Source organism: Macrotis lagotis, chromosome 1, assembly GCF_037893015.1.
Source record: "Macrotis lagotis isolate mMagLag1 chromosome 1, bilby.v1.9.chrom.fasta, whole genome shotgun sequence".
In the NCBI taxonomy this organism is placed as follows: Eukaryota; Metazoa; Chordata; class Mammalia; order Peramelemorphia; family Peramelidae; genus Macrotis; species Macrotis lagotis.
In genome coordinates this window covers 141,616,839-141,643,291 of record NC_133658.1, presented here as the reverse complement: position 1 = coordinate 141,643,291, position 26,453 = coordinate 141,616,839, and the positions used below count along the sequence as shown (strand labels likewise).

At 34.0% G+C, this 26,453-nt stretch overlaps 1 protein-coding gene and 1 pseudogene across 4 annotated transcripts in view; both read right to left on the bottom strand.

Annotated features, from left to right (window-relative positions):
• LOC141514339 (disintegrin and metalloproteinase domain-containing protein 2-like) overlaps window positions 1-26,453 on the bottom strand; it is a 141,683-nt gene that overhangs the window by 91,606 nt on the left and 23,624 nt on the right. For all 4 annotated transcript variants that reach the window (XM_074225101.1, XM_074225109.1, XM_074225118.1 and 1 more), the window contains exons 3-6: window positions 21,478-21,533; window positions 5,597-5,675; window positions 3,048-3,124; window positions 1,986-2,160 (exon numbers count right to left, since the gene is read on the bottom strand). In XM_074225101.1, coding sequence (XP_074081202.1) covers window positions 1,986-2,160; window positions 3,048-3,124; window positions 5,597-5,675; window positions 21,478-21,533 — 387 coding nt within the window. The remainder of the gene's footprint in view (window positions 1-1,985; window positions 2,161-3,047; window positions 3,125-5,596; window positions 5,676-21,477; window positions 21,534-26,453) is intronic.
• On the bottom strand, window positions 24,649-25,812 carry LOC141497573 (DCN1-like protein 1 pseudogene; annotated as a pseudogene).

Genomic DNA, 26,453 nt, shown 5'->3' with positions numbered 1-26,453 from the left:
AGAAGTTAAGAAATTTCACATAAGAGTCAAGAAAAAGATTTTTCAATAGAGTGGAAAGGGGAAGGCAAGGGGGATGAGTGAGCCTTCATTCTCATCAGAAATGGCTCAGAGAGAAAATAACATACACCTAATAGGGTGAGGAAATCTATCTTACCTTAGGAAAAAATAAGAAGAAATGGATGGAATAAGGGGGAATGGTGGGGGGAGGGAAGGGGGCAATAGGTGATAGAAGAGAGAGAAGATTGAGGGAGGAGGTACTCAGATTCAACACACTTTTGGACAGGGCCAGGATGAAAGGAGAGTGAGAATGGAATAAATGAGAGTGGGGAGAAATAAGGTGGAGATACAGTTAGTAATAGCAACTGTGGGAAAAATATTGAAGCAAATTCTCTAGTGGATTTATGATAAAGAAAGCAACTCACCCCAGAGACAAAAGATCTTGGTTTACAACCAAGAATCAACTACCCAGCAAAACTGAACATCCTTTTCCAAGGGAAAAGATGGACTTTCAGTGAAACAGAGGAATTTCAAATGTTCTGGTGTTGAAAAGACCAGAGCTGAACAGAATGTTTGATCTTCAAGTAAAGGACTCAGGTGAAGCATAGAGAGGGCGGAAAAGAAGGGTAAATTATGAGAGACTTAATGATGATGAACTGTGTGTATTCCTGCATGGAAAGATGATATTGATAATATTCATATAAACCTTCTCATTTAATAGAGCAGGTAGAAGGAGAGAGTCAAATTTGTTGATGAGGTATTTTACATTTGCTTCTATTTTTTTCATTTTGTTTAGATGACTCTTGTTGTCTCATGGAGTCATTAGTTTCTGTAGACTCCATTCTTTTTGGGGAGGAGGAGTTTCTTCATTAACCTTTTGCAACTCCTTTTCCAATTGGTCAATTCTACTTTTGAAAGAGCTTTCCATTTGACCAATTGAGGTTTTGAGAGAATTAATCTCTTTTTGCATTTGTTCATTTGAGGATCTGAGAGAATTATTCTCATTTTGTATTGGTCCAATTGATGATCTGAGAGATTTATTCTCCTTTTGTATTTGTCCAATTGTACTTTCAAAGGTTTTGCTTTCTTGTTGCAAAGTATTAATTGTCTGAGTCAAATTTGAAGCTATAACATATTGTAAAAATGGAGTCAATGGGTAAAAGAGAAATGTACTGGGAATAAGAGAAAGGAGAGGTAGAATAGGATAAGATATGTCATAAAAAAGATATTTCATGTAGCTTTTGCAAGGGGGGGAAAGCAAGGGGGAATTAGGGAACCTTCATTCTCAAAGGAAATGGCTCAGAGAGGAAACAGCATACACACTCAATAGGGTATAGATATCTAGAAGAAAAAAGGAGAGAAGGGGGACAGGGGGAGGAGGGGCGATGAGGATGATAGGGGAGAGGGTAGATCATTGGAGAGGATAGTCAGATATAACACATTTTCTTTTTTACTTTTTGCAAGGTGGTGGGATTGGGTGGCCTGTCTGGGACCATGGAGCTGGGTGGTTGCTGGTTCTCTGGAATGGGATGTGGGCTTGGGGCCTCTTGGCCCCAGGACTGGTACTCTGTCAGTTGTACCACTCAACTGCCCCACAGCACATTTTTGAAGAGGGACAAAGTGAAAGGAGAGAGAAAATATAATAGATGGTAGTGGGGAGGAATGGATGGAGAGAATTAGAATCAGCAACTGCAACTGTGGAAAAATATGGAAGTAACTTCTGTGATGGACTTATGATAAAGAATGTGATCTACCCAAGACAGAGCTGAGGGTATCAGAATACAGACTGTAACACATTTTTCCCTCTTTCTTTTATTTTATTTCTCATGAGGCTTTATATTTTTGTGAGGGGGGTAATTATGTTTACTCTTAAAGAAGAATATTTTAGTAATGTGTAAATAAATTAAAGAAAATTTTTTAAAAATAAAATAAAAAGAAAAGTGAAAAAAGAAAATGAAAAAACATAATTGCAGTAAATTTTTACTCACTTCAAACATCTGGAATTCATTAGGCATTTTTCTTGACTTTAAATCCATGTCATTTTCAGTATATAGGAAAACATCTGTGTTTTCATTGTTTATTTGATAAATCACATGCTCAAATCCTCCTGAAGCCTCTAGAGGTTCAATTCCAAATGTGAAATTTTCAAACTGTAACCAACCTCTATAAATGCAAACACCACATTTGAAAATAATTAAAATTAAATCTTCAGTATAAGGAAAACACTAAAGAGTTCTCACCAGGGATATCTCAGAATGAGAAAAAAAACAATGTTAAAATTACAACAAATTTATCAAATTTCACCAAAGTGTACTGAGAAATCACACCATTCAACACATATTGTCCAACTACTTTGTTGAATTTATTATGATCTTTTACTATCTACAGTCTTCTTTTAAGAGCAGAGGCCATCCTTTTGATATCAATAGTTTAAGAATGTTGCTATATGGCAGAAAGATCAAAATATGACTAAAACAATGGAGGAGTACATTGTGGCTGTAATACAAAATCACTGAGGAATTCTGAAAAGGGTGGGGGGAAGACATCACCAAGGCATTGTATAATACACAGTAAACATCAGTGGACAGAAAGAATGTTCCATTCACAATATCATGGAAAAGTAAGGAAATCCTCTAGCATGTGGAGTAGAATCCCTTTGGGTAACTTTATGGAGGACTTAGAAAAGGAGGTAAACAGGAAAAGCTAGTATGTTTAGGCTATGATCAGAAGAAACTTCTGAATCAATGAGAGCATAGATCTATTAAGTCTCAGTAAAACCATGATCTTTTCAGGAAAATCTAAAGCCATTTTTTAAAACTGGCACAAAAGCAGTCACTTTAATAGGTATTATCAGAAAAATCAAATTCTTATGTGGTTTATCAGTGTCTAGTTGCAGGACAGATGTAGTAAACTATTTCCATTTCACTTTCACATCTTAGATAAAAGCCCCCATTCATGTACTCTCTCCATTTACATTTTTGAGTATGATAAAAGAAAAGAATTTTTTTCTATTTAACTTCTAATCATTAATAAAAGGATATACCCATGACCTTATTCCAGAACAAGTGCTAAGTGTCACAAATGATTTTGGAAAATCTGCCACATGCCCTTGGTAGAAGCAAAAATTCTGCAAGTTAAGCACAAATAGAGTAATTTATTGGACATAAGAAATGCTCAAAAATTTGAAAATACCATAGTAAAATCCATAGAAATGATTTTTCAAGTAATAATCACATTATAATAAAACAGCTGTTAGCATGCTATGAATACTGCAGGAATTTAATCAAGGTTTAGATGCTAGGATTCCCTCTTAAGACTTCATTATTGGGTTTCCCTGTCTTCATTAGAAGAATATATATATATATATATATATATATATATATATATATATATATATATATTCTCTCATCTGAACATAATACTATTCATGATTACTATCTATATGTCATCTTTCTAACATCAGAAAGCACTAGGCTGAAACACATCCAGTTTGGTAGCATTTTCCCCAAAGGCTAATGAATATGTATGTGTTTACATAGTTTTCTCTGCATTTTTAGACTTATAAAAAGTGTTGCTCTATGCTATTCATCTTAGCACATTATACTTTAGAAAGTAGGAGACACAACCCATATAGAAAAAATCTGGGTCTTTCTACCCAGTTCTAGCTGAAAAATAGCATTTATACTTTTATTAGCTCCTCTTTAAAAGCAGTTAATATACAATATTTTAAGGAAAAACTTTAGTCCAATTTGTCAAATACTTCTTTGATAATTATCTCCAAGTTCAGTACTCCAGAAATTCAATTCAGTTCCAAATGTTCAAAATGTTTATTAAATTTCTACCATATAAAAAGCACTGTACCAGGTACTATGAATTCCAAGACAAAAAAAAAATCTGTTCTCAGATATTATATTGTACTGGTACACACAAGGGGCAGACAGATAAGTAATAAAGTATAATTGGAGGGAGAGTGCAATAACTAAGGAATCAGGAAAAACGTCCCCATAGGATATAACATATGAAGGAAGGGACAGTCTAATCATGTGGGGTAGCCAAAAGTACAACTAGAAGGCCATACTTAGGAAATAGTGAATATGCTATAATGTAGCAGCAGATATGAGGAAAGAGATCATTCTAGACTTGGGGGGTGGGGAGCAACCTGTATGGAGTCAGAGAAGTGGGAAGAAGGAGTATCATGTGTGAGGAATGGCAAAGAGGCCAATTTGGCCAAACCATAGAGTGCCATGGAGGGTAGCAGTAAATGAGACTAGAAGTTCCAACTGGAACTAGGTTGGAAAGGACTTTAAATGGCAGAAAAGGCTTTGTAATTTAATCCAAAGGGTATGAGACAGTTACTAGAGTTTATTGATAATGGGTAGAAGAATAAAATTATCAGACCACTGCTTTAGGAAAATTGACTTTGACAAGTGTGTGTGGGAAACAGAGAGGAGTGAGACTTGAGACAGGAGAATCAGTGGACAGCTATTACAATAGTCCACAGAGAGGCAATGAGGATTTGGACATTTCTCTCAAGGTAATTTAATGCTTATTGAATTCAATTGAATTAGTGTGTGTACTCCTTCCACTGAGAGAGATTATAGGACTTATATGCCTTTGAAAATTACTTTCTTGAGTTGCTGTGACCAAAAATTGTTCTATTTTTCATTTTTGTAACTAATGTTCCTGATGATGATGACTCTCTGAACCTAGTTCTCCTGATCTTCCAGTCATAATAACATCTTTATAAATATGTTAACATTTACTAAGACTTATCTTTCTTCCCCCCCCCTCATTTGTTGAATTTCCACTCATTCTTCAAGAGCATATCAAATGACTGAATATCACAAGACACTTTCTTTTATAATATGGTAATTATAATAGGATAGACTTAAAACTGTATTTAGAGTTGATGGAATGCAACTCTACCATTTTACAGGTGATGAATGAAAGTGCAGGATTAAATAGTCATTAAGTGTCTGAGGAAAATATTTAAATGTTGGTTTTTCTGACTCCAAGTTAGTACTTTAACCACAATACCATACAACCTCTCAAATACATCTTTTGCACCTCTCTAATGTAATTATCATGTATTACACTTATCTATGTGTGTTATTTGTCTTGTTAGATCGCAAGTTCCAGATAGAGAATTTATTTTAGCTACACATTGTATTTTCCCCAGGATTGAGCACTTGGGACTTTACACACAATAATATTTAATTAGCAGACTTTAATAATATCTCCTAATTGATCACAATCTTTTATGCATGTTTTAGAGTGCCCCTCAAATTCTCAGAACCAAGCTTCTGGCTATACATTTGAATTCAGAGAGAACTGTCATAATGACTCTTTCAAGCCCTAATCAACACCTCTCCTGTGACTTATTGATGCCAAGTTATATACAAATATTCATGACCCCAAAGGCTACTGCCTTTAAAACTTAGTGATATCTACACAATTAGTGTAATAGAATATGATCTTTGAAAGGAGTAAAGTTATCCTTAAAACTATTTTGCTCAAGAATAGACATACATAAATCACTTCAAATCACCTGATAAAGTTGGAAGGGAATTACAAACATGATGAGAGTTTTAGGCCATACCTTTAAAAAAGGAACAAGGGAGATCAAAAATCCCTCTTTGTTGTAAGTATAAATTCTAAAATCATGTGGCAAAAAAATTCTGTAAAAGAAAGAAAAAATTATTTTGTTAAATATGTGTATTTTTGTAGAAAGAATCGAAAACAAGTCTCATATGTTTATTTCTATATATGTGTATGTATATCAGGAAGTAGGATAGGAATTTACTTTTTACTTTGGGAAATTACTTTCTGTATAGATTTGGTAACCAACGAATTTTAAATACCATGAAATCAGGTAGTAGATCCTTTTCTATTGGTAGGTACAAGAATGATAGACTAAGGGTTCCCAGTGAGAGCATGGATTAGGATCTAAGTAGACACGAGATATTTCATTTCCACACCCACCCAATACTCCAGAATTCATGATATATGAATGTTATAAGGTATATGTTGCTATTATAGGCATGGTAGCAAGGCAATATAGAAGTGGCATTTTAAACATAAAATAATTAAAATGCTTTTGCACCAGAGAATGAAAAAAAAATCTCAGTAGTGTAAGAAAGGGAGAGAGCTGGGTTTCATCTTTTAAAGTGCAGTAAATGACAAAGAAAAGTTACAGAAATGAATCATATATTATAAATAAATGTATTCCATTTATGCATACTAGGAGAGGCAATATGGTGTAGTTAGTAGAAATAAGGATCTTGGAATCTGTATCACCTGTGTCCAAGACTAGCTTCTGATACATGAATCCGTTTTGTCATCTTGGGTAGATAACAATCTCTCAATGGTTCAAGCAATTTTCTAAGACTCTAAATTGAAGAACAGATGGTAACTTACATTGATAAAAGGAAAATTACTCATCCTAGATTTCCTATGAAATCACAGGCCCAGGTCAATTTTTTATGTTTTTTCTAATTACTCATTCTTACTTGTCCCTAAGCCACATCTAACTCAAATGAATTTCTTTTTATTTGTGGGATTTATGGACATGGGCAATTTAATTTAAAATAAGAAGGTGTGGATGAGTTACAGTTTGCATCACTGCTGGCTATACCTACACTGGTGAGACGAGAGTTCCATTTAAGAATATAGCTGATGTCCCTAAAAGTAGATGAACAAATGTGATGAAGGGAAAAGGTACAGTGCATAACATCCCTAAAATATAAAGGTGTTTTGTAGCCACTAAAGTTAATATATAAATGGATGAAAAGACAAATGAAATGGGATAGAAAAAAAATAATTAATTTTTGAATTTGAATAGCACTTTATATTTCTTATTATATTTGATACCTTTAACATTCTTATGAAGTCTATTGGATATTTATTATTCCCATTTTTGAGATAAGGAAATTAAGGCAGAAAAAGTGACTTTGACTTACATTGCACAATGAGTTAATAAAAAGCTTCTACAAGAACTTAGATCCCCTCACATCTATCAAAGTCCCTTTTCCACTCTACTCACTATGCCTTTTTTCCTTTACAAAAACTCAAAACTGGAAGGGATAACAGAGATCATCTAGTCCAAATAACATGAGTAACCTACCCCTCACCCTGCAGATGTGATAGATTTTTCTTAAATCCTTCCAGTGACAAGTTAAAAAAAAATCACAAAGCAATTGTTGTCACAACAAGCACTGTGAATATAAATACAAGCAGAAACATTTTATTAGGAAAATACATACAAAAGGAGAACTGAAAAACTGAAGGAACCTATGCAGGGACATATTGACCAAGGCTGAAGAATCAGAGATTTCTGATATGGGAACCTTAAGGCTTCCAGAAAGAATTCCCCCATTGGAGAAGGAACCCATAGGAATGGAATCTGAGGTAGAAATATTCAGGAGAGACTAGGTGACTACTTGTTAGAGATGATGAGGAAAGATTCCTAGGTTGTATCATAACTTGGAATGAATGACTTTTTTGATCCCTTACGATTCCAATATTCTGTGGTTTTCAAAATTCCAATTTCCCATTTTATCAATATTAATAAAATGAGGAGGCTGATTTAGATAATCTTTAAAACCTGCAATTAAAGGAGTATAATTAGTATTTATGCATACACCTTTTAAAAGAAGTTTAACTGGAGGGGGCAGAGTCAAGATGGCAGCATAAATGCAGGAATTCCCAGAAATTCTTTCCTTAAAATTTCTAGATGCTGCAAAATTGTGATTCAAATTTTAGAAGGGCAGATCCCACAGTGACACTGGGTGAAGCAATTTTTCCACCCAAGACAGCTTGGTGGATCTGCTGTAAAGGTCTGTTCCACTGGGACTGGAATTGAAAGGAATCAGCAGTGCATCCTGGGCCACAGCCACCACACTGGAGCAGATCAGCTCCAGCCTTCCAGGAACAGCCCAAAGTGCACCTGAGTCTCTGGGGGCATCTGGGTCCATGGCAGCAGGAGGTGGTTCCCAGACCTTTTGGCCCAGGTATCACTGGGGACCACTTGGAGGGTGGATGGGAGAACTCTGCCACACCAGAGCAAGTCAGAGCCCAGGTCAGTGCAGGCCTCACAGCAGCCCTGAGCATCTACAGGGCAACCCAGAAGCTGCATCAAGAACTATCAGCCCACAGACAGTAAGGGAATTGGGAAAAGCTACAGAGGTCTCTCTGCTCTCCCCAGGCAGGACTCTCTTACTTTATCCATACTCAGATCCAGGTTGTAGTCTAGGCCCCCAGACTACCATAGGGATTAGTCTCAATTCCTCACTTTCTCAACCCACATATGTAATTTGCTTCCAAGGCCTGCTAACTTCACATATCTCATATTCATCCCCTTTTCTCATCTGATATAACTACCACTTCATCAACTTATATACAATAGTCTGTAGGTTAGTTTTCCTGAAATATTTATCCCGATACCAGTCCATCTTTCATTTAACTATCAAAGTGATCTTCCTAAAGAATATGTCTGTGTCATTCCAGCCAAGAAGGTGGAGAGAAGTCAGGCAGAGTTCTAAAATCTCCTGATCGGGCAGCTAGGTGGTGCAGTGGATAGAGCACTGGTCCTGGAGTCAGGAGTACCTGAGCTCAAATCCAGCCTCAGACACTTAATAATTGCCTAGCTGTGTGACCTTGGGGAAGTCATTTAACCCCATTGCCTTGCAAAAAAAACTACAAATAAATAGATAATTAAATAAAATAATCTGATCTTTCCCCATCTATGATATGAAACAAACCTCTGAACAGAAATCTGATCGACAAAATCCAGAAAGAAAAGCCAAGAGAAAGAACATCTACCTCAGGATTTGTCTTCTCCAGTAGTGGGTGAGTCCGGCTCAGAGGGCAGATCAGCCTGATTAGTGGCAGGGTTAGAGCCCTGCAGCTTGAGGGCTTGGGTCAACTAGTGAGCAGAGTCATTGGTGGTGACAATGACCATCTGGAGTTTGCCAACAGAGCTGGGGGAGTTCAGGGGAGTTCAAGTTCAGGAGAGCTTCAATCACTCCCTCCAGGTCAAGGGAGAGGGTCTCAATCAAGGTCACAGACACCCCAGAGTAAGCAACTAGCACCCACTACTGGCTAGCTAGAGAAATTATACACAGAGAGCAAGTCCTCTAGCACCCCCTACTGGCCAGCTGGAGATATTACACTCAGTGAGTAAAGCCTTTAGGGATCCCAACACCAAACCTCTATGAATCAGCCCCTCCCCAACTAAAGGTCTTAGCAAAATGAAGAAAGGTCAACAGAAAATTTTTCCTAAAAAAAAATTCTTGGAAAGAAAAGACCTAACTCAGAGAGACCTAGAACCTCTGAGGAGAATATGATCTGGTCTCCAACACAGAAAGACTTCCTTGAAGAAATAAGGAAGGAGTTTAAAAATGAATTAGAAAATTTGGGAAAAGAAACCCAAGAGAAGATTAACACCATGCAACAAGAAAATAAATCATTGGAAAATACAATTGGACAAATACAAAATGAAAATCATTCTCTCAGATCCTTAATTGGACAAATACAAAATGAGAACAATTCTCTCAGATCCACAATTGGGCAAATGCAAAAAGAAAATAATTCTCTCAAAACCTCAATTGATCAAATGGAAAGCTCTTTCAAAAATAGAATTGACCAATTAGAAAAGGAGTTGCAAAAGGTAAATGAAGAAAACTCCTCTAAAAAAAAGGATAGAGTCTGCAGAAACTAATGACTTGATGAGACAGCAAGAGCCTGTTAAACAAAACAAATAAAATAGAAAAAATAGAAGAAAATGTAAAATACCTCATCAGCAAAAGCACTGCCCTAGAGAATAGATCAAGGAGGGACAACCTGAGAATTATTGGACTTCCTGAAAACATTGAGGAAAAAAAGGCCTGGACTTAATAATAGAGGCTCTAGTGATGGAAAATTGCCCTGATATCATGGAAGCAGAGGGTAAAATAGTTACTGAAAGAATAAATTGATCCCCTCCATAAAGAGATCCTAAAATGAAAACACCAAGGAACGTTGTAGCCAAATTCTAGAACTATCAGATAAAAGAGAAAATCCTGTAAGCAGCCAGAAAGATACAATTTAAATACCAAGGATCCACAGTAAGGATTGCACAGGACCTGGCTGCCTCAACATTAAGGGATCGAAGGGCCTGGAACGAGACATTTTGAAGAGCAAGGGAGCTGGGAATGCAGTCAAGAATCCACTGTCCTGCAAAGCTGAGTCTTCTTTTACAGGGGAAGAGACAGACATTTAACAAAATGGAAGAATTCAAAAATTCCTGGTGAAAAGACCAGAGCTAAATAGAAAATTTGGACATTAAATAAGAGGTTCAAGAGACACATGAAAAGGTAAAAAAAAAAAGGGGGGGATAAATAAAAAAAAAACTTCTATCCAATAAGATGAAACTGGCTATATCTAAGCATGGGAAAAAGATTCTCATAACCCTTGAGAATTGTAACTCTAACAGAGAGAATATACCTAGCCAGAAGTGATGGACACTCATAACTTATCCATGAGACTGCTCTCCAATGGGATGAAACTGGCTATAACTCTACTTGGGAGAAAGACTCTAATAACTCTCAAGAATTATAACTCTAGGGGTTGCTAGGTGGCGCAGTGGATAAAGCACAAGCCCTGGAGTCAGGAGTACCTGGGTTCAAATCTGGTCTCAGACACTTAATAATTGCCTAGCTGTGTGGCCTTGGGCAAGCCACTTGACCCCATTTGCCTTGCAAAATAAATAAATAAATAAAGAGCATTGTAACTCTATTAGATAGAATATACTTAGCTGGAAGTGATGGATACTCAGAATTTTCTATGACTCAGAGAGAATGATTTAAAAAAACTTCCTCCTAAAAAAGTGGGGGGACAGGAAGGAGACGGGAGGGGATTGAATGGGGTAAATCACATTACATCAAGAGGTAAAAAAAGACATATGATAATAGAGGGGAAGAAGGAAGGAGATGAAAAACACCTGAATCTTCCTCTCATCAGACTTGGTTTAAAGTTAACTTACACATATACTCAGTTAACTTAAAAAACATTCTACCTTTCAAGTATTAAAAGGGGAAACAGGGAGGGGGTCAGAGACAGGGCGGGGGAGAAAAAGGGAAACTAACAGAAGGAAGGGAAGGGAAAAGGGAAAAGGGGAAAGGGGAAAGAAAGTGGAGGGGTAGATATAGGAGGGCAAACACATTGAAGGGGGTGGTATTCAGAAACAAAATACTAGGGAATACAGATAAAGGGGGAAAAGGGGGGAAAATACAAACATAGAGAAGATAGCATGGAGGGCAATAAAGAGTTAGTAATTATAACTATCAATGTGAATGGGATGAACTCTCCATTAAAATGAGCAAATAGCAGAGTGGATTAAAAACCAAAATCCTACAATATGCTACTTACAAGAAACTGCTTATAAGATAGATGCATATAGAGTAAAGGTAAAAGGTTAGAGCAAAATATATTTTTCTTCAGCTGAAGTGAAAAAAGGCAGGGGTAGCAATCCCTATCTCAGACAAAGTACCTGCAAAAATAGATAACATTAACAGATATAAGGAATGAAACTATATACTCCTGAAAGGTATCATAGACAATAAAGTGATTTAAATACTGAATATGTATGAACCCAATGGGATAGCATCCAAATTCTTAGAGGAGAAGCTGAAAGAACTACAAGAAGACATAGAAGGCAAAACTCTACTAGTGGGAAACCTTGACCTCCTGCTATCAGATTTAGATGAATTGAATCATAAAATAAACAAGAAAGAAGTTAAGAAGGTAAATACATTGTTAGAAAAACTAAATATGATAGACTTATGGAGGAAATTGAATGGAGGATAGAAAGTAATATATGTTTTTCTCTGCTGTACGTGGCACTTATACAAAAACTGACCATGGACCAGGGCATAAAAACCTAATGATCAACTGCAGAAAGGCAGAAATATTGAATACATTTTTTTCAAATCACAATGCATTAAAAATCATATGCAATATTGGGCCAGGGAGATATAGACCCAGAACTAATTGGAAACTGAATAACCTCATTTTACAGAATGAGTGGATCAAAGAGCGAGATCAGCTGTCAGGGGACATATTATATATTTAAATGCTTACATGAATAAATTAGAGAAAGAGTAAATCAATGAAGTAAGCATGCAACTAAAAAAATAAAGAACAAATTAAAAACCCTCAATTAAATACCATATTAGAAATTCTAAAAATTAAAGGAGAAATGAATAAAATCAAAAACAAAAGAACTATTGCATTAATAAATAAAACCAAAAGCTGGTTTTATGAAAAAATAAAATTGATAAACCTCTGGTCAATTGACTAAAAAATAGAAGAAAACCAAATTGTTAGTATCATAAATGAATAAGGTGAACTCACCACCAATGAGGAGGAAATTAAAGTAATAATTCAGAAGTATTTTGCCCAACTGTATGGCTATAAATTTGATAATCTAAGTGAAATGGATGAATATTTATAAAAATATAAGTTGCCCAGGCCAAATGAAGAGGAAATTAAAAACCTAAACAACCCTATCTCATAAAAAGAAATTCAACAAACCATCCTTGAACTCCCTAAGAAAAAAATCTCCAGGGCCTGATGGATTCACAAGTGAATTCTACCAAACATTTAAGGAACAATTGGTTCCAATTCTATATAAAGCCTTTGTAAAAATAGGGGAAGACAGAACTCTGCCTAACTCTTTCTATGAAACCAATATGGTGCTGTTACCTAAACCAGGAAGAGTTAAAACAGAGAAAGAAAATTATAGACCTATTGCCCTGATGAATATAGATGCAAAAATCTTAAATAAAATCTTAGCAAAACAATTACAACAAGTTATCACTAGGATAATACATTTTGACCAAGTAAGATTCATCCCAGGAATGCAGGGTTGGTTCAATATTAGGAAAATTGTTAGTGTAATTAATTATATCAACAACAAATCAATCATAAATTATATGATTATATCAATAGATGCTGAAAAAGCTTTTGACAAAATACAGCACCCATTCCTACTAAAAACACTAAAGAGTGTAGAAGTAAATGAACAGTTCCCTAGAATAATATGCAGTATCTATCTGAAACCATCAACGAGCCTTATATTCAATGGGGAGAGGCTAGAGGCATTCCCAATAAGATCAGGGGTTAAACAAGGGTGCCCATTATCACCACTACTATTCAATATTGTATTAGAAATGTTAGCATCAGCAATTAGAGAAGAAAAAGAAATTAAAGGAATTAGAATTGGAAAGGAAGAGACAAACCTCTCACTCTTTGCAGATGACATGATGGTATACCTAGGGAATCCCAAGAAATCATCCAAAAAACTATTGGAAACAATTAGCAATTTTAGCAAATTTGCAGGATATAAAATAAACCCTCATAAATCCTCAACATTTCTATATATGACTGGCAAGATACAGCAGCTAGAAAGAGAAATCCCATTCAAAGTTACCTGAGACAATATAAAATACCTGGAAGTCTATTTGCCAAGGCAGACTCAGAAACTTTTTGAAAACAATTATGAAACATTTCTCATACAAATTAAATCAGATTTAAATAACTGGGCAAACATCAACTGCTCATGAATAGGTCGAGCTAATATAATAAAAATGACAATTCTACCAAAATTAAACTACCTGTTTAGTGCCCTACCAATCAAAATTCCAAAAAAAATCACTTTAATGAGTTAGAAAAAGTTGTAACTAAATTCATATGGAGAAATAAAAAGTCAAGTATTTCCAGGGATTTAATAAAAAAAAAGTGCAAAAGAAGGGGGCTTAGCATTAATTGATCTAAAATTATATTATAAAACATCAGTCATCAAAACTGTCTTTTATTGGCTAAGAAACAGTGTTGGACCAAGGAATAGACTAGGTGCAATAGCAGGAAATGATTATAGTAATCTGCTGTTTGATAAACCCAAAGAATCCAGCTATTGGGATAAAAACTCTCTCTTCAATAAAAACTGTTGGGAAATTTGGAAGTTAGTATGAAAAGAACTTAGATTAGACCAACACCTCACACCCTTTACCAAGATAAGATCCAAATGGATATAGGATTTAGGCATAAAAAACAATACTATAAGCAAATTAGAAGATCAGGGACTAGTTCACCTGTGAGATCTATGGAAAGGGTAGCAGTTTATGACTAAGGAAGAGATGGAGAACATTCAAAACAAACTAGATGAGTTTGATTACATTAAATTTTTGCTTTTGCACAGACAAAGCAACTGTAACCAAGATCAAAAGAAATATAGTAAACTGGGAAACAGTCTTTACAACTAATGTTTATAACAAAGGAATCATTTCTAAAATACACAGAGAACTGAGTCAAATTTTTTTAAAAGCCATTCCCCAATTGACAAATGGTCAAAGGATATGCAAAGGCAATTTACAGATGAGGAGATCAAAGCAATCCATAACCATATGAAAAATTGCTCTAAATCATTAATTATTAGAGAAATGCAAATTAAAGCTTCTCTGAGGTACCACCTCACACCTCTCAGACTGGCCAATATGACCAGAAAGGACAATGATCATTGTTGGAAGGGTTGTGGGAAATCTGGGACATTATTACATTATACTGTTGGTGGAGCTGTGAACTCACCCAACCTTTCTGGAGAGCAATTTGGCATTATGCCCAAAGGGCAACAAAAATGTGCATACCCTTTGATCCAGAAATACCACTACTGGGTCTATACCCTGAAGAGATGATGAAAAAAGGTTAAAAACATCACTCGTACAAAAATATTCACAGCAGCCCTGTTTGTCATGGCAAAGAATTGGAAATCAAGTAAATGTCCTTCAGTTGGGGAATGATATATATAGATAGATAGAGATAGAGATAGATGAGATAGAGAGAGGGAAAGAGAGAGAGAGGGAGAGAGAGAGAGAGATAGGGATGTGGATAGGGATGTGGATAGGGATGTGGATATAGATATGGATATGGATACAGGTATGGATACGGATATAGATACAGATACAGATACAGATGATAGAGATAGAGATAGAGATAGATGATTATAGATATAGATATAGATATAGATATAGATATAGATATATAGATATACCATGAAAAACTATTGTTCTATTAGAAACCAGGAGGGATGGGAATTCAGGGAAGCCTGGAGGTATTTGCATGAACCAATGCTGAGTGAGATGAGCAGAACCAGAAAAATATTGTACACCCTAACAGCAACATGGGGGCAATGATCAACCTTGATGGACTCGCTCATTACATCAGTGCAACAATCAGGGACAATTTGGGGCTGTCTGCAATGGAGAAAACTATCTGTATCCAGAGAAAGAACTGTGGAGTTTGGACAAAGACCAAAGACTATATTAACTTTAATTTAGGAAATAAAACTGGTATCTTATTGTCTGATCTGGCTATCTCTTATACTTTATGTTTCTTCCTTAAGGATATAGTTTCTCTCTCATCACATTCAATTTTGATCAATGTATACCATGGAAACAATGTAAAGACTGGCAAATTGTCTTCTCTTGGGGGTGAAGGGAGGGAAATTAGATTAGGTGAAAAATTGTAAAACTCAAAATAAAGAGTATGTCTATGTCACTTCCATTACTCAGTAATATCCATCGATTTTCTATCACCTTCATTAACAAATTAAAAAAAATCTGTCTTATATTAAAAGCCCATATAATCTGCTGTTATAATTTGATCAGCTCACTTATATCTGACTCTTCATGACCTCATGGAATTTTCTTAAGATTTTTCATAAAATTATCTGAAAACTATGACCAAAAATATAAATGAATAACCTGGACAATATGCTTCAAGAAATCATGAAAGAAAATTATACAAACTTTATAGAAAATGAAGGCAAAGTTAAAATCCAAAGAATCCATCAATCACTTCCTAAAAGAAATCACCAAGTGAAAGCTACTAGGAACATCATTGCCAAAATCTGGAACTTCCATGCTAAGGAAGAAAATTATTCATGTGATAAAAAAGAAAGAGCTCAAGTAACAAGAAACTATGGTCAGGATTACACAATTATGATTATAAAGTGGAAGAGAGCTCATTGTATGTCTTTTAGATGTAGACAAATCTAAAAACATAATTGCACAAAAGAAGTTAAGAGCCTGAATATAATTTTAGGAATATTAGGTATGTCTCTAGTGATAATTGAATGCAATTAGAAAAAGTATTACATATGTGTAATGTATATATTTCTCAACTGCGTGTGGGACCTTTAAAATGGTCATGTATAGTTATGGTATATGGATGTTATGGAATATTATTGTTCTGTAAGAAACCAGACTTGGGAAAAGCATGGGATAAATTACAGGAACTAATGCCAAATGAAGGGAGAAGAACCAAGACAACATTGGATACATTAACAACATTGTAAGTTGATCAATCTTGATGAATGCAGCTCCTCCCAGCAGTTCAGAGAACTAGGACAACCCTAGGAGACCTGCTATGGACAATGCTTTTCACATCCAGAGGAAGAAAAGCAAAACAAAACAAAAAAACCCTACAGAATCTCAATGAATATTAAATTCATTTTTTCAAAATTTCTCAACCATTTTTCTTTCCTGTTTCATGGTTTTCTTTCTTTTCCATTAATCCTAAATTTCTCATACAGAAAATGTATTTTGTAAACATTAAACACAAATGTATATGTACAATATTCACCAGACTGCTAGTAGCTAAAGGGAGGGAGGCGGGAAGGGAGGGTCAAGGAAATAATATAGCTTCAAAATATGCATATGCATATGGATAAATGTTGAAAAACTTTCATAACATGGAATTGGGAAAATAAAATAAAATGTCAATTGGGGAAAAAATTGGGAAAAAATAAACACAAGTGTAATATGCTATATATATGGAAATATTTAATGAAGTCAGCAAAAATATAGTAATTTTTAAATGGCCATGTAGTTTGACATAAATACATTAAAAGCAAATGCATAAGAGCAGAAATAATACTGTAAAGATTCACTAAACAGTATATTGAATAAAGAGTTATTAAAGGAAAAATTAAAAGTGAATTGCAACTTAAGTAATATTTAATTCCCTAAAGAATCAGTAGGTTAAAAATCAATCATAAAAACATTATACAATTTCATTGAAAAATATGAGGAAAAATATAAATTTCAAAAGATCTCAGGAAAAAAACTCCCAGACCTTAAACATAAACAAATGTCAACAAGAAAAACAGTAATGACACAATGACATATAGCTATCAAATCTAGTAAACAGAGTTAGGCATCTATGAATAAATGCTGCAAAATAAATGAAAATTATTCAATTCTTGATGAGACAGAGGACCTTGTAGACTGTGAGACTACAGAGCAATCATACACTGTTCCTAAATAGTTTAAAAAAGAAATGAGAATTAGGAGAGCTGATTTTTATGTCCTGCACACAGAAAATACAGGACAGAATAGAAAAACTTGAATCTACAATAGCAAGTTTCACCAAAGAAAAAATAAATTGATAATATAAATAAGCAGAAATGAAAGACAATCTAAAAGAAGGGAAGCAAAAAACATGAACATTAAAAGAAAATATGCTCACTATTCAAGCAAAACATGTGGATCTTGAAGTTAAGATATAGAGAAAACCTAAGGATCATATTTTTCCAGAAGAACCACAAGAGGACAAAAAAAAATCATAATTATGGAGCAGCTAGGTGGCACAGTGGATAGAGCACTGGCCTTGGGGTCAAGAGTACCTGAGTTCAAATCCAGCCTCAGACACTTAATGATTACCTAGCTGTGTGGCCTTGGGCAAGCCACTTAGCCCCATTGCCTTGCAAAAAAAATCATAATGAAATAATAGAAAAGAACTGCCTAGAATTTCTAAACATAGAAAATCAAACTCCAATTCAAGGAATTCAACAAGGAAGGGAAAAAAAAAACTCCAAACTTCAAACTCTGAGGCACATAGTGGTTAAATTTAACAATTCAATTCAGGAACAAGTTATACAAGCAATCAGGAGAAAGATCTTCAAATTCAACAAAAAGGACAGTTAAGACTATTTTGCACCCACTAAAATGAGGAAAGTGTGTAATAATGTGCTCAAAAAGCAATGGAGCTCAGGAGGCAGGCCAGGTTGACCTATCCTGCAGATCTGAAATTTTTAATACAAGACAAAAGATAGATGTTTAATAATAACTATTATAATAAAAAAGGAGTTTAAAACATTTTAGCAAAAAAAAAACAAACCAAAAGAACTTATTTGCCTCTCAAACACCCCACAAACAGAAATATAGGAAGAATGAATAAATTCAGTAGTCAAAGTCAGCAACAGCAAAGTGTGCCAATGAAGAGACCTGTAAGAAATGGTCAAAAGAAGACAGGGTGGCAGAATTAATATTGAAGAGGTAAATCGGGAGCTTTACAGACAGAACCTGGTCACACACTGCCTATAAGCAAACCAATGTCATTTTTATGGAACTATAAGAAATTGTAAGAGTGTATATTAAAGGGGGAAAGGATAGCAAGGAATACATGAGGTTTCTGGGTCAAATTAAGGTCTTGCAAAAAGAGAAGTATGACCCCCTGTAATTTTAAAAAGAGAAGAGCCTACAGGGGAATGAGTAAAGAAAAGAGAGGAAAAATTGTAAAGGAGAGAAGAAGTAGCCTTATTTTGGTGGTAGAAGGGGATTCCACAAATGAAGAGAGATAGTCTCTGAAGATATCTCTGAGTGTGGTCTGGGGGACTTAGTGATTTAAAAGTCTATTTAACCTAAATTTGGAGAGAAGAATTGAAACCTTTGAGAGCAACTGACAGCTCCTAGAGTGGGAGAGCCCAACCTTGGGATGAGAGATTTTGAGGCTATAGGGAATAAAGGTAAACAGGGTAGGGCATAGATCAGTGATAGCTTGCATAATAAGGAATGAGGTTAGGGAAGAGCCATAAATCAGTGTCCTCTCTGACCCCTACAATAAATGGCATTGTTTAGGGTGTAAGCTACAATAGAAAAGGAGCTATCTCTGCAATGCAGTGTCAAAAAATCACCTAAAGAGGAGCACCTAGAATAGATATTTTGAAAGCTTTGATTGCATGAAGAGCGCAGCAGGGGGAAAAAAGGAAGCCACAAATTTCAAAGGGTCATGAATCAGAGAACAAAAGTCAAGAGTCTAGAATAGGCAGGAAAGATAATCAAGTTAAGTTAGAAAAATCCTCCTTAGAAAGGGGCATGGGGTAGCTAGGTAGCGTAGTGGATAGAGCACCAGCCCTGGAGTCAGGAGGACCAGAGTTAAAAATAAGACCACAGATCTTAAAAATCACTTAGCTGTGTGACCTTGAACAAGTCACTTAACCCCATTGCTTTGTAAAAAATAAAAATAAAAAATAAAATAGTATTTAGGAAGAGGCACAAAATGGAATTGTAAAAACCAATGAATAGTATTAGTTAAAGGGGAGGAAAGAAAGACAGAATCTATTTGACTAAAAAGAAAAGAGGAAAAAAATATAAAAATTAGAGGAAAAATAGAAGAGAAAAAGAAATAGTCAAGATCCAAAAAAAGAAAAGGATAACAAGTGAGGAGATCAGCAATGTGGGAAAGAGAACCACTAAAGCAAAAAGATGAAAAATTTTTTATTGAACTCCTTTATTTTTTTTGGATAGTTAATGAAATATTAGAATTGTTCTTTAAATGTTTGGTGTAATTCACTTATAAATCCATCTGGTTCTGAGGATTATTTCTTAGGGAGCTCATTTATGGTTTAATTTCTTTTTTCTAAGAGCTATTTAAATAATCTCTTCTTTTAACAAGAGCAACTTATAGTTTTATAAATATCCATTTCACTTGAATTGTCCATTTTATTAGTAAATAATTGGGCAATAATTGCTTTGATTTATCTTCATTAGTGATTCATTCAACATTTTCATTTTTGATGCTGGTAATTTGGTTTTCTCTATTAAATCAAATTAAACAAAGATTTTTCTATTTTATTGATTATTTCATAAAACCAGCTCCTAATTTTATTAGTCCAATTTTTTAACTTTCAGTTTCATTAATATGCCCTTTCATTTTGAGGATTTCCATATTAGTGCTCTATTGGGAATTTTTTTCTAGATTTTCTTCAGTTGCATACATAATTCATTGATATGATCTTTCACATTTTTATTAAGCATTAAGAGATATAAAATTTATCCTAAATATTGCTTTATTTGATGCCCAAATATTGACATGATGTCTTACTCTTGTCATTATCTTTAATGAAATTATTGTTTCTCTGATTTGTTCTTTGACTCATTCACTCTTTAGTATTAAACTATCTGGTTTCCATTTAATTTTTAAACTGTACTTCCAAGGATCTTTATTTGCATTATAATCTGGAAAGGATGCACTTAATAATTCTGATTTTCTGCATTTGTGAGATATTTATGTCTTAATATATGATCATTTTTGATGAAGGTGCCAGGTACAGCTGAGAAAAATGGATATTCCTTTCTATATGCATTCAACCCTTTCCAGAGGGCTCTCATATCTAACTTTTCTAAAATTTCATTTATCACCTCAACTTCTTTCTTATTTTATGGTTAGATTTCTCTAGTTCTGAGAGGAAAAATTTGAGATCCTCCACTAAAAAAGTTTTATAGTTTATTTCTTCTATAATTTATTTAATTTTCCCTTTAAGAATAAATGTTATACCACTTGGCATTTATACAAATACATATATATGTATATATACATATGTTTGGTATTGATATTCATTTACATATTTTGCCTTTTAGCAAATGAAGTTTCCTTGCTTATGTCTTAAGAGAGCAAGAAAGCATGAATAGATTGCACTATACTTTGTGGAGGAATTACCGTTATTAATGAGATTGCAGATACATTAAAATAAAACCTATATACTATTGGTCTTCCATTAACTTAATGGTTGAAATTCACATAGCTTTATAATTTATAAAACATTTTCAAAATTCCTCATCTCTTATGAGGTCAGTGATAGCATGCAATATGATCTTTTTTACAGTGGAAAAAACTAAGATTCAATAAGTCTTGTACAAAGCCACACACCTATGAAATAACAGAGTTGGGACTCAAAACACAGGTCATTTAAGCTCAGATCCAAAGCACTATACAACATTTACATCAATTAAAATTTTTGCTTTTAAATATTGTAATGTTCTACATATTATGACATAATTAACATGTTGGAAGTACATCAGAAGAGAACATCTATCTCTTAATGTGTCTCCCCACTTTCTCCCTAAATACTTAGTTTTTTGCTATGAATACATGGTTCAAATATCTGGTAAAGATATTTTAAATTCTAAATTTCATGTTCTTAAAAAGTCAGAAATATGAGGTAAGGAGATCCAAAGTATTAAAAAATAAATGTTATCCATCAATCCAGAAAATTTCAAAAGTCAAATAATAAAAATATTTTCATGAGAAAAATGAGTTTTAGTTAATGGATATGCCCAAAAGAATATGAATTAATATATGAGGTGAAAGTAAAATTAAACTTACTTTTGTTTTAGGAGCAAAATATATGATTTCCCTCCTACTGAAATGCTGTAAGTTACCTGTCATAAAAACATGTAAAAATAAATGAGAACAATTTTAGTCATAATATTTTTCAATTAGTAACATATTACTTTGAACAAAAAGTACAAAATCTACTTTTCCTAAATATAAACCTGGGATTTGGTGATAAATATATTCAATGTAATGGAGGTGAACTTAGCATGATTATTTTGATGTGTTAATAAGAAACAAATCCACCAAATATTCTCTGAATTATTTAGTAACTACAATTTATTATCAGATAATTTTTCAGTCCACATAGCATAAAGACAAATGCTACAGAATACATACTTGGATAAAAAATTTAATGCTCACTAGTTTACAATGACTTAAAAAATATTAAATGAAGTCATGAATTGGCTTATTAACATTTTAATGTCTATATAGGGTCTCTTAAAATTTTGAATACTGTCTCTTTTTATGAGGCCATTCCACTGAAACTTTATTGCCTCTGATAGTAATAAGAAATCACAAGTAAACTTATAGAGATATGCAGATGATGATATTCACAAAAGACAATTTTGATCTCAAATTTTTTTAATATATGTATACTTCTAATTTTATACATTTTAGTATTAACATTACAATTTAAAGCATTTTTTTTACATCTGAAAAAAAAGAAAACTGAATTTGTGGAACAGGTTAAAAACCAAAACTAATGATCAGAGTGAGGACTGAAACATTTATGAATTAAAGCAATCCAACTTTTAATGCACACACATTCACATACACATATATATATATACACACACACAAAGAGTTAACACAGGGCCACACGTGTGAGAATTTTTCAGTACAAAATATTCCCTGTAACCAAGCATTTCTCCATAGCATAACCACATCTCACTTAATCAATATTTTTTCAACCTTAGTAATAGTTTTATTAAATTTTGAAATGCCATCATAAAGTGAACAGCCTTAATTTTTATGCAACATAATTTTTCTAAGTTTTATGTATTTTTGTTTATAATTACAGTACCAAATTGATGACAAAACTATTTTGTTGAAAAGATCTTAGATTCAGAAAGGAATAATCTTTAAGATACCAAGGCACAAGGCCACTAGCCAAAATTAGACTTTGAGGAAAGATAAAAGTGATATTGAAATCAAAGCTAAGGAGATCTTATTTCCAAATATAGAACACATGATACATCAATATAGAAAAGTAACAAAACTCAAACACCTTTAAGACAATTAACATAACAGCATGCCTAACAAGCTTTTTAAAAGTTCTCATAATTCAATTTTTTTAAAAAAAGGGAAAAAAGAAATATGGAAAGCAGAAAAAAAGTTTTATTTTTGTTTTATCTGAATGGCCAATTCCAATAGCTTGAATGAAATGTTAACTTTTTCATTAATTGGTAGGACTTTTTTGGGTTTTGTTTTTGTTTTTTGCAAGGTGGAGGGGTTAAGTCCAAGGTCACACAGTTAGGTGATTATTAAGAGACTGAAGCCAGATTTGAACTTAGGTCCTCCTGACTCCAGGGTCTGCACTCTATCCACTGTGCCACCTAGCTGCCCCTTGAAGGGGGAAGTCTAGAAATAATTATGACTGAATAATTTTTAAAAGCAATACTATTGGGGCAGCTAGGTGGCACAGTGGATAGAGAACTGGCCCTGGAGTCAGGAGTAGCTGAGTTCAAATCCCACCTCAGACATTTAACAATTACCTAGCTATGTAGTCTTGGGCAAGCCACTTAACCCCATTTGTCTTGCAAAAACCTAAAAAAAAAAAGCCATACTGTTACTTATGGGGGAAGTCTTTTTAGTCAACTTCCAAGCAAAGAGTTAAAAATAAGCAGTTATAATTTCATTTTTTCCTAAAATCATTTCAGCATAAAACCATGCTGCTGTTACAAAGCACTCTCCACTTGATGATTTCGATACTCACTTTGACCTTGACAGGCTTATGGTTAGGTTTACTCAGTAAAGACACTTAGACTAAGAAAAGACAATTGGTGTTGAACATCTAAAGTATGACAAATTTAACTTGCTTTATGGAATTTTTATTTCAAAAAGACAATAATAATCTCTTCTCCACAAGTCAGGGAATAAAAGTAAAATGATCAGTTTCAATATTTAAAAATGTCATGGGTCTTATATTGTGAAAACAAACAAAACTAAAATTCTGCTTTGATGTGAAAACAGTTCTAATTTATTTGTGGTAAATAAAAGTAATAGTGCAGCAATTTGCATCTAATCTGTGCTTGTTTGATAGCCCTTCTGAAACCAATATTTGGCAACCATGGTGATTTGTCATTAAAGTAAAGTTCAGCAAAGTGAGAAGTGATCAAAATGTACATTTTCTGAAGCAGCAGTACCTGTTTGCAAAGACTGAATTTAACAGTTCATCACAATGGCTACCCTAAATTAGATATTAGATTCATACTTCCCTGGATAAGTAAGGGAAATCTCTTTGCTGAACTAAAAGTATGATGACTGAAAAACTCCTACCTAATTTAGAATATTGTATGGTGTGGTTATCTAAAATATCCAGAACACAAATTCAGTATTTCAAATTATTAGACAGACAGTCATTTCAAAATTGCAATGAAATCGAATTATATAATAGATATCATAGAGAACAATAAAGACCTACAATACATGGATTGCTTTTCTTAGCACAGCTCTCTTGCATAAACATTGTATTAAGTATAGAATAATTCTATGGTACTTTCAACTGTTTGAAAATTAAAGAGCTGAAGTACAACATACCTTTTACAGATTATTATTTACAGGTTTTTATTTTTACAGGATACCTAGCTATTCTAATAATTTTTTCCATTAGTTATTTTTACATTTGCTTTCATCAGATAATCAACTAATGTGGATGATGTATGTGATTTGTCAAGGGTATAAAAAAACAAAACACCAACTCAGTTTGAGTACACTTAACACTTAATTTAGGAGGTGCTATCAGCATAGTCTTCACAACTAGCCCAAAGTATGTTTATGAAGTTGGGTTTTTTTATACTGATCTGTTTAATTCTTATGCCAAGCAGTTTTCTTATGAACATAGCATTTTGCTTTATACAACCTTAGAAATCTCAAAACAATCAACAATAAAATTTAAAGAATAAAATAGGAAGGTTTATAGAGATAAACTGAAATCCACTATGTCAGAATTATAACTGGCAAAGCCCAACTACCATCAGAAAAAGGAAATACACTATGATCCAAGATGTATCCTTGTTTTGTCTCAACCCTCTGCAGAAATTGACTGCAATTTTCCATTGTATTTATTGTGCAGACCATGTATACACTAGAGGATTCCTTCAGGGTTAAATTCTTGTCTTGAGAGTGTGTGGCTTCTACAAAGTCATCAAAAAGAATGGGTCATGCCCCTCTATCATAATTAAGACATGCCATCCGCTATCATTTTACTAAAGTCTAAAAGGAGATTCTAGGTATCTTTAAGTGTTAATTATTTAAGATGTTCCAACAAAAATTTGCTCCATAAGTCTAAGAATTTAAATCTTCCATTAAGTACTAAATTCTAGTAGTCAATAGCCATTTCTAGATCTAATATCTTTTGTCCTGGATTCTTTGAAAAATTGTAAGTAAACTTGTAAAAATCCTTAAATCATTCTGACTCTTTCAACTCTTCTTACATCTTCAATATTTGGACCTTTAGCTTCTCTATGCAGTCACATCATAATTCTGTCATGCCATCCATGAACTCCTGCTATGAAAATTCAAGCGTGTTGCTGCTCTGAACTTCCAAGCAATAATTATAGAACAAAATTTTCTTTTGCCTGTTCCCCAGTGCCTAATGATCCAGATTCCATGGGGCAGCAGAGTGGATGATGTCCGTCCTTTATTCTCAAAGAAGACCATGACATTAGGGGAGTTGATGCCATGACAAGCATCTGAATTGGATTTGAGTGAGGAGATGCTGTGCAATGTCACCAGCCTCACTTTCTCCTTCAGAGTCATCTAGGTCCAAAGACCAGATATGAATCAAGATGACTGGAGATAGCCTTGGATGTGAGGCAATCAGGATGAAATGACTTGCCCAAGGTCACATAGCTAGTGTCTGACTCTATCCATTACACCACCTAGCTACGCCAGTACACTAATACTGACTGGGTCAAGTGCTAGATTATCACAAAATTACTGTATGGTATCTAAACCAATTGTTTTTCATCTTGAGTATCTTTGTGTCCATTGTATAGTTGTTCTAACTTCTGTCTAATAACTCCTTAATACTTTATCATAAATAAAGTTCAATATTTTGAAAAAATTGCCTGTTGCCAACTTTTAGTCATTTTTAGACATAAAATCACTAGATTACATGAAGATCATTAACTGACAAACTTTATCCTTCTGTATTGATTTCAACTTGCTCATGTTGGTGTCCTCCAGGTCTCTCCTACTCTTCCTCTTCCTCCTCCTGATTCTACTGTCTAAAATTTTTAACATTTTCAACCAAATACTATTGGCTGATTGGTTGAATAGCACTATTTTTAACCTCTAATATCCTCTAGACTGCAATTTATCAGTAGCAGCTAGAAAATAAGACATTTCATTTAATTGAATATTTGGGCTAATTAAATCAACTTATAGCAATTACCAATTATTCAAAGCATTAGAATATAGTAAACTAGGGACAGGTACTTGGTGCAGTGGATAGAGCAATGGCCCTGGAGTCAGGAGGACCTGAGTTCAAATCCAACTGCAGATACACCTAGCTGTGTGACTGTGGACAAGTCACTTAACCCCATTGCCATGCAAAAACCAAAAAAAAATGTAGAATATAGAAAATATAGTTAAAACTATAAGAACATAATTTAATCTTTGATGACTCATAAATCAAGAAAGATTAGACTAAATACTAGGCCACAACTTGTAAATTGGATTTTTAAAAATAAATGTTATTTTTTTCTTTTATATCACTTATATTACTCATTAATATTCCT